Source organism: Chenopodium album, chromosome 25 (genome assembly GCF_948465745.1).
Source record: "Chenopodium album chromosome 25, dcCheAlbu1.1, whole genome shotgun sequence".
NCBI lineage: Eukaryota > Viridiplantae > Streptophyta > Magnoliopsida > Caryophyllales > Amaranthaceae > Chenopodium > Chenopodium album.
This window is the reverse complement of record NC_137858.1, coordinates 4,567,164-4,576,650: the sequence shown is the minus strand read 5'-3', so window position 1 is coordinate 4,576,650 and position 9,487 is coordinate 4,567,164. Positions and strand designations below refer to the sequence as shown.

Genomic DNA, 9,487 nt, shown 5'->3' with positions numbered 1-9,487 from the left:
TTCGTTTTTTTCAACCTTCAATTTGAAGCTTTGTAAATGGAGTTTTGCAAAAAAAGTGAAGTTTAAAATGGCGGATTTGACGAGGAGAAGGTGTTTAAGACGACGGAGATTATTATTTTTCAATAAGATTCCATTGTCTAAATCACTATGGCTAGGTTTGAATTTCGAAATTTGTAAATTTCATATTATTTTGATTTATTTTGTTAGTGATATTTCATATTTGTGTATTCAATTATTAACAGATCTGTTTTTTGTTATATTTTGGTCTTTTGAACGTTTTAAGTTTAAAATATGAACGTAAGATATGTTTCCTATAAACATATATTTTTACTGACATATATTTTGGGATTTATGAACATCTTAATTATAATTTTGAACGTGTGATAAATTTCTTATGAACTTTTTTTAGATCTATGTATTTTGTAATCATTTTTTTAAAAAAAATTTGGTGTTCTATACTTTATAATCTATATATCTGAACATTTGATTCTTTGAATACGAAAATTAATTTTGTTTTCGATTTATGAATTTTTAAAACATTTTTATGTTTTAATTGCTAATTTTTTTTTTTGATGATTTTCAGAATCATTTATAATTTAATTGTTGAATTGATGCTTTAATTTGTATTTTATGAATATAATTTGTGTATATCATGTTTTGTTCATATAATTTGAGTAACGCACTTTCCATTGTATTTATTATCAAAATTGTTATTAGTAGTATCATATTATGAACACTGTTTTTATTTTTATGAACATTTAGGTTACTTTAATGAATCTTTCCGTTTTACATAATTCTCCGAGTATGTATATATGCTTTTTAGAAAATAATTGTAAACGTAATTATGAACATTTTTTCCAATATTTGAACTTTGTTGTTTTATTTTTGAACTCCAGTAATGATTGTTATGAACTGTGTTTGTTTATTGCAGTTAGAACATATGAAGTTGTTTATAAGGAAAGTCTGAAGGCTGAGCAACATTCATGAGCAGTGTCTTCAGGTCAAGAAGTTTTTGAAGGGTTTTTAGTAGTTTGTGGTTGGGGTTCAGAAGTTTATGTAGGGTGTTCAGTGGTTTGTGGTTGGGGTTCAAAAAAATTTGTAGGGTGTTTAGTGGATTGTAGTTGGGGTTCAAAAGTTTTTGTAGGGGGTTCAGAGGTTTTTGTAGGGTGTTCAGTGATTTGTGGTTGAGGTTCAGAAGTTTTTATTGGGGGTTCAGAGATTTTTTTAGGGTGTTTAGTGGTTCGTGGTTGGGGTTTAGAAGTTTTTGTAGGGGGTTCAAAGGTTTTTGTGGGATGTTCAGTGGTTTGTGGTTGGGTTTAGAAGTATTTTTATAGTGTTCAGTGGTTTGTTGTTGGGGTTCAAAAGTTTTTGTAGGGGGTTCAGGGTGTTTTGGTAGGGTGTTCAGTGGTTTGTAATTGAGGTTCGAAAGTTTTTTAAGAGGTTCAGAGGTTTTTGAGTTTGGTTCAGTGTTTTTTTGTGGCTTATTAGAAAATTGTAGGGGCTTATATGAAGTTTATGGGGGCTTTTGTGTTGCTTCTAGTGTCTTATCATAAGTTTCTAGTTGATGTTCAGAAGTTTCTGGTTGATGTTCAGAAGTTTCTTGAAGGTGTTTAGTAGTTGGTCTATAATTATATACGAAGTATTAAACAACAAAAGAAGGAAATACACAACATCCAAATAAATTATTATTTCATACCAAAGTACTTGATAAAGTTTATACACGAATTATTACTTCATACAGCACATATATATGGACGTAAAAGACAACGTATATGAACAGACAGGAAAATATGAATGTAATGGATATGGAACGATTAACATCAGATTTGCTAATTTTATTGCACAAACCACCAAAATTGATCAAAAAGCTACACACACAAAAAAAAAAAAAAAAAAAAAAAAAAGGAGCAAGTCTCCATTTTTTTTTAACAAAATACAAGAAACTTTATAGTGGATAGAAAAAGTAGAGTTTTCCCCATTGTTGAAAATTTTAGAGCTTCTAGTAATTTAGAGGTAAAAAAGGGAGAATCAAAATTATCAATGAGGGAAGCAAAAATAATCTTCAAAAGAAAATAAAAGAGTAAAAAAAAAAAAAAAAATAAAAAAAAATAAAAGAGGAGAGGGAAAAAATAAAAATGGCTGTTAAATCTCTTTAAAAAAAAAATGGCTGTTGAAAGTTTTAATTTAGGTTTTCAAAGAATTTAGAGGTAAAAAAATATCAAAATTCAATGGTTAAAACAAAAAAATGGCTGGGCTTCTTCTATTGGGTGCATGCTTCTCTCTATTGGACATGGAATCACTGGGCTGGGCAGCAGATTGGGCCTGGTGCACCTAGAATTAGGTGCATCATGGTGCATGTAATACTAATTGGTGTTTTTTTTACTCGGCCAACATCAAATTAGGAACCTAACCATCCAGAACTGATCTCCGGAACCGGATTAGCCCAAAAGATGAATCAGGTGGAACACCAAAAAAAAAAAGTACCGTTTGTGTTTTTGTTGTAGATTTTCAACATCGTCATGATTATAATAAGTTTTACTAATACTCGTACTTTTTTTATTTAATCTTTTATATGAGAATGTTTTTGTTCTGTTGGGTGGTGGATTTAAGAGCATGCCGAGTGTGTTGGTCGAGTTTGGTTTAGGTCAAGGTAATAATTGATTAATGTTAAATTATGTTATGGATTAAATTTGTTGCCGTTTATATTGCCAAATTCTTTTATTGGTATGAATGTTTGAGGTGAATTTTAATATGGAACATGATTTGTCAAGTATAAGCACTTTGTAATTGGTTCAAAGAAGGATTTTGAACTAGAACTTTGCTATAATTCCATAACTCTTTTTATGTTCATGGCATTAAAATTTATGAATATATCATTCACTGTTTAGATGATGCATTTTATTTCAACAAGTTTTAATTTTAACTAGTGATCATTTGGACATGATGAATATAGATGAAACTATGGAAGTACATTTTTGGTTGAAGATTGGGATACTTGGCATACTTACATACTGTGATTTGAGTTTAATTTCCTTTCCCCTTAAAAACACAAGTGTTTTATACAAGTGAAATTCTTCTAAAAACAGATTATGTTTTTTTCAAGTGAAGCAACATCCTTAGAAAACTTCTTGAGAAGACAGAAGACTCCCAACTTTTAACTAAACACCTACTTAAGCTGTATTCTTTTCCATTGCCTAAATAAACTTTGCAGGTTGAGTGGATCGTTAAGCTAGCCAGGAAATCAATTGACATGATCGCGTTTCTCATCAGAGTTTATAGTGTAACTATGATCTCATTTCTCAATCGACATGTCTAATGGCTACAAAAGATTGAAGCAAAGGCTATAACTATTCAATAACATACTCTAATAATTGGTAACACAATAACTAACCACCTTGTATACAATCAAAGACTGATATATATCTTACATTTTTGTACAAGTCTATGTATATATAAGCTTCGTTATTTGAAAAAACTAATCTATACATAATGATTTTTACATATATTAGTACTCCTTGAAGAAAATAGCATAAACAATGCAACATATTGAGAAGACAAGTATAATAGCATCAAATGTAAGAGCACTCATTGCTTGATCACTGAGTTGTAAATTCTTCCCACCAAGCCTATCAACCATATCCGGGACTGGTTCATAATTCATAACATCCTGCTCGTAAGGATCTTCGAGCTTCATCCTCATCTTTTCTGCTCGACGACTAGCTGCCTCTTGAGCCAATGTCCAATCATAGAAATTCCGAGTTTCATCATCACTCAAAACATTGTATATTTCTCTTAGTCTCATGAACTTCTCTGATGCTGCTTTCAGAGGAAGTGAAGTTGTGTCAGGGTGATATTCCTTTGATAATCTTCTGTAAGCTGTTTTAATCTCCTCTAAATCAGCATCTGGTGTTATCCCTAAGAACCTGATGAACAACAGAAAATCCTAACATATTAGCATAAACATTAGATAATACATACTAGAGAGTTGTCGAGTTCATAACATTTGTACATAACCCTGTAATATAATATACTACACTTACTGATAATGAGAATCAGAAGAGTAAAGCAGCTCAGAAAATTTTTCACCAAGTAAATTCTTCTGCTCAGTTTCAGGTTTAAGTGGTTCTTGTTTAGCATTCGAACTGCTCCCTCCAACCCAACCTTCATCATCATTCTCCCAGTGAATTCTTGTGTCTACACCAGGGGGTGGCCTTTGCCAATTACCGGAATCTTGTGTCGCGGCATAAACACAAAGTTTAGCATGGTTTTTCCTCCTAGTTGTTGCTTTATTTTGTAACAGGATACTAGTTTGGTTCTTCAATGTTGGATAACCAGTTATGCTACCGAAAACGAAGAGAGAAGCCGGAGATGGAGGAGATGCCGTAGAGGCCATAGGATTAAGATGATTTGAGATAAAATCCTATGGCAACCTTGTTGAATTAGAGGTTCTGTCATTGCTTTAGACTTTGTGGTTCAAATGCAATACAACGATATCTAGAGAGGAAAATTGCTACAATTTTTGTTTGTCTTGTACTTCAATATCGAATTGTCTATTTGTCGTGTTGTCAACTTGTCATGTAACATTCATGATTCAATTCATCTTTTTTTTTTTTTTTTTTTTTTTCGGCACAAAAATATTACAATGGTTAAGATTCGAACTTTTGATCGAGAGGTTAATTAATACGAACTTAACCTATAGTAGTATAAAATGTGTAATGACATGAAATAATAGTTAACATTAAAGAAAGTCGGGAAAGCCACGTGACATGTGGACTTTTCAAAACAATGTATGAGTAATTAAGAAAGTACAGTAGGGCGAGGCTGCTTGATTGATTAAATTATACTTCATATTTGTCTTCTTTTTTTCTTTTTTTTTTTTTTTTTTTTTTGTCAAAGAGAACTATTAATTAAAAAACAAGATTACAACCTAAGCTAAGTAAAAGGAAGTAAAACACTAAGATGTCGTAGAGGCCATAGGATTAAAATGATTTGCCAGAAAATCTTATAGCAGCTTCTTGAATTAGAGGTTCTGCCATTTTTTAGACTTTGTGGTTCAAAATACAATGCAAGGGTATCTGGAAAATGGCTGTTTGTTTTGTACTTCAATGTGTTATCATGTACTGTACTTTGTGCACTTCTTTTTTTTAATGCAATATTTTTTTTATGGCCATGATTTTTAACTGCATAATTGATATAGTAAACGACACTATTTAAAAAAAAAAAAAAAAGGTAAATCGACTAATGATGTATGCAAAAAAAATACTGTAATGGGATATGTATGTCATAAATTGACTAACAAATTATTCTTTATGAATATACCATGATCTATATTGTAAAATGACTAGGTCCAATAAGTTTAAACAGAATTAGGACTAGTATGTTCAAGTTCAAAAAAATAAGACAAGGGATAAGTTTTAGATAATAAAGTGTTAACAATCAAAGGTTGAAGCAACAAAGTAAAAATGTTACCAATCATTCAATTCTGTTACAGATACAGACAGCAAGATAAAACCCTTAGAGATCTCGCTACAATTGTCTGTTTAATCTACTCCCTCCGCTTCATTAATATACAACTATACAAGACACTCACTGTTTACAATAATTTAAAATTAAGTACTAGTAAAATAATACGAGTACTGAATAAGATTACACTCAAATACTCAATCAGTGACTTAAATCTTGAAACAGAGGGAATAAATCCGAAAGAATGTTGCCACTCATGCTAAAGATACAACGCAAGAAGACTCCTTACGGATCTCATTGCTACTATCGGTTTCTGTGGATTTCTGGGTTTCCATGGTTCTACTATCATCCAAATAGTTCTGAAACAAATAAGAAGCAAATCCCCATAGTGCCAGAAGCATCGCGATTGCCTTTGCGCCATTCATTGTTTCACGGAAAGCTATCAGAGATGCTATAGGAGCAGCAGTGAGAGCTACTGTACTGATGACATTTGAAAAGAGAGAAGATACCAAAAAGATCAAGCCAACTACACCAACTGAACAAATTTGCCAAGATATAGCAGTCCAAACCAAGGTCATAAAATACGACGGAGGTCCTGACTTAAAATTTTCCATCTCTACATGTAAAGTCCTCCATTGCCCACTTGCAAAGAGTCCGCCTATTGAAACAATAGTTGCTACGAGTGAAGTGTATATTTGCATCTTCATAACAATCGCAAAACTTTCAGACTTCAACACTTTCTGAAAGGAAAGCTGCATCAGAGACAGAAGAAGGGCATACACTGCAGAGGCGCCTAGAGTGCATAAAAAACCAATAGAATATTCCAGTTTAGATACCCCTGCCGGTGAGTCAGAATCACCATTCACAGCTAGTAGAGCCGCAGAAAAGGAGAGAATAACCACTGAGTTCAGGATCAATGGGGTGAACTTTTGATTATTAATGAAAAATGAAAGTACAGCATTGAAAGCTAGCTGTGTTGCACAAATGAGTGAATAGGTAGATGCTGAGAGAAACAAAAGTCCTATAGCATAAAGCAAATTGTTACCAGCAAGGAGTACACCAAGAGAAAGATAGATCAACACAATGTGCTTCTTTGTTTGTGGATCCGGAGGAGGTGAAGAACTTGGCGGTAATGGAATAAGGATCAGTGGAATGCAAAGTATGGGAAACCCAGCAGTTTGTACAATGGTTGCTAAAAACATGCTTTTTCCACCTTCAGCATAGTAAAATCTACCTAGCAGAACCGCTGCAGTTTGGCCTAAAATAACAAAGGCGATATTGATTGCCACTAACATCCACCATCTCTTCCGTGATAGCTTCAGAATTGGTGAAATCTCATTTTGTGTTCTGACTCTAGTCAAGATAGGGTATTCGATATCTGCAATGTATAACAAGTACTTGAGCGCACATTACCATCAAAAAACAGACAGACAGCAATGCAAACAAGTACTAACTTCAAGAATATTGGTAAAAAGGACCTGCCAACATTAGTTTCTTATACTTAGAATAAACTAAAAAAGTGTGTTGGCAATGACTTCATAGAAAAAATAATGAAAAAGGCTTCATTTTAAGCACGCTATTTTCAAGAACAGATTTCACAATTGGTGAATTTCAATTCTATACTAAAAGATGCATATGAAGACCTAAAAGGAATGAAAAAGTAGAGGAAAATACTGCTTAATGCCAGTCTATTGCAACTCAAATCCTTTACCTACTTCACCATATCTTGGTCATACTCATGTTGGACACGGATATGATCCTTGGGGAAAAAAAAAAACAAAAAAACAAAAAAACAAAATACATACCCGAGTCCAACACATTTGACAAGTATTAGCAGCATAAGTATACAATTTCCTCAAAGTAAAGGCTGGCAAAGAAAAAAGAAGTCCAACCTTTTTCTTCATAGTACATTCAGCATAGAAGTTGCAATTAATAAGGTGATCGTATTTACCTGCTAAATCCTGCATTGGATTATATATTTTGTTGAATCCTTAACGAATGATCATTTTTTACCAATGATCATACAAAAAATTTCTTCAGTCCGGGAGAAGCTGTACACTGTAGTACCCTTAGATTGTTTACACACTAAAATGTAAATCTAATCATAGGTGCAACTACTTCACCTGAAACAAAAAAAAGACTAGAGTTAAGAAGATGATGATATAACAACATATGAACTGTAGAATTTCTGACCAATCTGATCAATTTATATACGAAGTATAATTCAGTTACAAATTCATCCAATAAAGATTTCAAACCACTTGTATCAAGCCTACAAGAACTCTTTTAGGGATGTTAATAATTCTGTTAATGTTTGTGGAGGTGTACATGACTAGATAATGATGCTTTCAAAAATTCCCTTAAATGTACATAAATTTTGCCATGACGTCTTCCCCATTGGCCCATTCACTTGATGAAATGAATAAAAAGCTACATATTACAAGGCCAGAATGATAATTCAAAGAGAACAAAACGAATTACTCAGTTCCGTGGGCAGAGAGAACGATTGATGTAACCTGATCATAGATCACTTGCATAATTTTACTCTATTTCACCTATTAACTACCCGTGTTAAATCCTAAACAATTGACAACTACAACACAAGAGTACATGGACACATGAAACTAACCCGTGTGACCGAGTCCATTGAACAGTCAATATAACCCGTGGGACCATGTCCAACCCTTGTACTCGAGTCCGAGTAACAAAGTAGACACAAATAATATATAGTGTGTAACACATTATTTCATTACTTGACAGTTGACACCCAATGTGACCACCAAACTTTCTGGTCATTCAAATTCCAGATTAACAAAAAACAGCATAAAATTCAGATCATTTTAAATACCATTTTCTGAAACAAAACCCAGTTGAACATCAATCACTTTTCTTCACCCTGCCCCACTAATCAACCAACAAAAATATCCAATCATTAAATTTTGATCAATCTCACCCATATCAACAATTATACCCAAACAATTCAAAGTTGGGAAATGGGATTCAACGCAATTCCTGTATAATTCAAGCTATAATGAACAATTTCGATTTCAGAATTAGGTTTAAATGATTCCAATTAAAATTGGGTGAAATCATACATAAGATAATTAAATTTTTACAAAAATCAAACAGAATACAAATCAAAAGAAAAATTTATAAACAAAATACCAAGTTAAGAAGATTACTCACAGTAAGTGGATTTGATTTCCTTGACACGGTAATTTTGTCTGAATTGAATATGAAAAAGTGATAAAAGGGGAAGAAAAAAGCAATTGTAATTATATCAAATGAATTAAAATTATTTTATAACCGTTAATCATCACCAGCGACTGAATCTAACTTTTTTCTTTTATTCTGTTGTTAGTTAGACTTTGGAGGAAAGACCTTTTTTTTATTTGACGAAGGAGAGACAAAAGGCTTTTTTTTTTTTTTTTTTTTCTCCCGTCAAAAAAAATAAAAATTCATGGGAATTTATTTATTCATTTATTATTATATCTCAAAAACAAAAGGCATACAACCTACAATAAATTAGTGGGAAGCCGAGATACAATCTGGGCCCTCACTCCTCTAGCTATTGCAAATCCTACCTTAGTGAAGATATGAGCTGCAGCACGAGCCCCAATGTCTTGCGTCGTCGAGAACCTCTGAATTTGCTTCAGTAACGCAACAGCCTCTTTCTCTAATTCCCCAAGCGAAGAAAAGGAGAAGGGAATGAAACCATATCCAATCGCCTGACATCGAGCTTCATACTTAACCCGCTTCCGATGAGCTGCATCAGCCACAACCCGCCCAGGAATGAAGTCAGATAGCCCTGACTGTGTCAAAGGAGAAGACCCTGTCAAATCAACACAGACATCGCGACCACGATCCCATGAATAAAGTAACACATCCGCAGGTCTGAGGGCCTCGTCGTTCCCTCCAGCCAACCCAATGTCAACCTCTTTTCTCGCTGAAATCCCAGAACGATAGCAAACATCAACAAGGGTATCCCGAACAACATTATGCCGATGTTTAATACCCACAATAC

At 33.2% G+C, this 9,487-nt stretch overlaps 2 protein-coding genes across 2 annotated transcripts; both read right to left on the bottom strand.

Annotated features, from left to right (window-relative positions):
• Positions 1-3,371: 3,371 nt before the first annotated feature.
• Positions 3,372-4,469, bottom strand: LOC145614479 (NAD(P)H-quinone oxidoreductase subunit T, chloroplastic-like). Its single transcript, XM_081669532.1, has 2 exons — positions 4,041-4,469; positions 3,372-3,923 (listed from the first exon to the last, which is right to left on the bottom strand). Exons 1-2 carry the CDS (start codon positions 4,391-4,393, stop codon positions 3,506-3,508), a joined length of 771 nt encoding a protein of 256 aa, XP_081525658.1. The 5' UTR covers positions 4,394-4,469; the 3' UTR covers positions 3,372-3,505.
• Positions 4,470-5,475: 1,006 nt separating this feature from the next.
• LOC145615024 (putative purine permease 11) lies at positions 5,476-8,859 on the bottom strand. The gene is made up of 3 exons (XM_081670104.1): positions 8,650-8,859; positions 7,415-7,586; positions 5,476-6,841 (listed from the first exon to the last, which is right to left on the bottom strand). Exons 2-3 carry the CDS (start codon positions 7,428-7,430, stop codon positions 5,718-5,720), a joined length of 1,140 nt encoding a protein of 379 aa, XP_081526230.1. The 5' UTR covers positions 7,431-7,586; positions 8,650-8,859; the 3' UTR covers positions 5,476-5,717.
• Between the last annotated feature and the right edge of the window lie 628 nt (positions 8,860-9,487).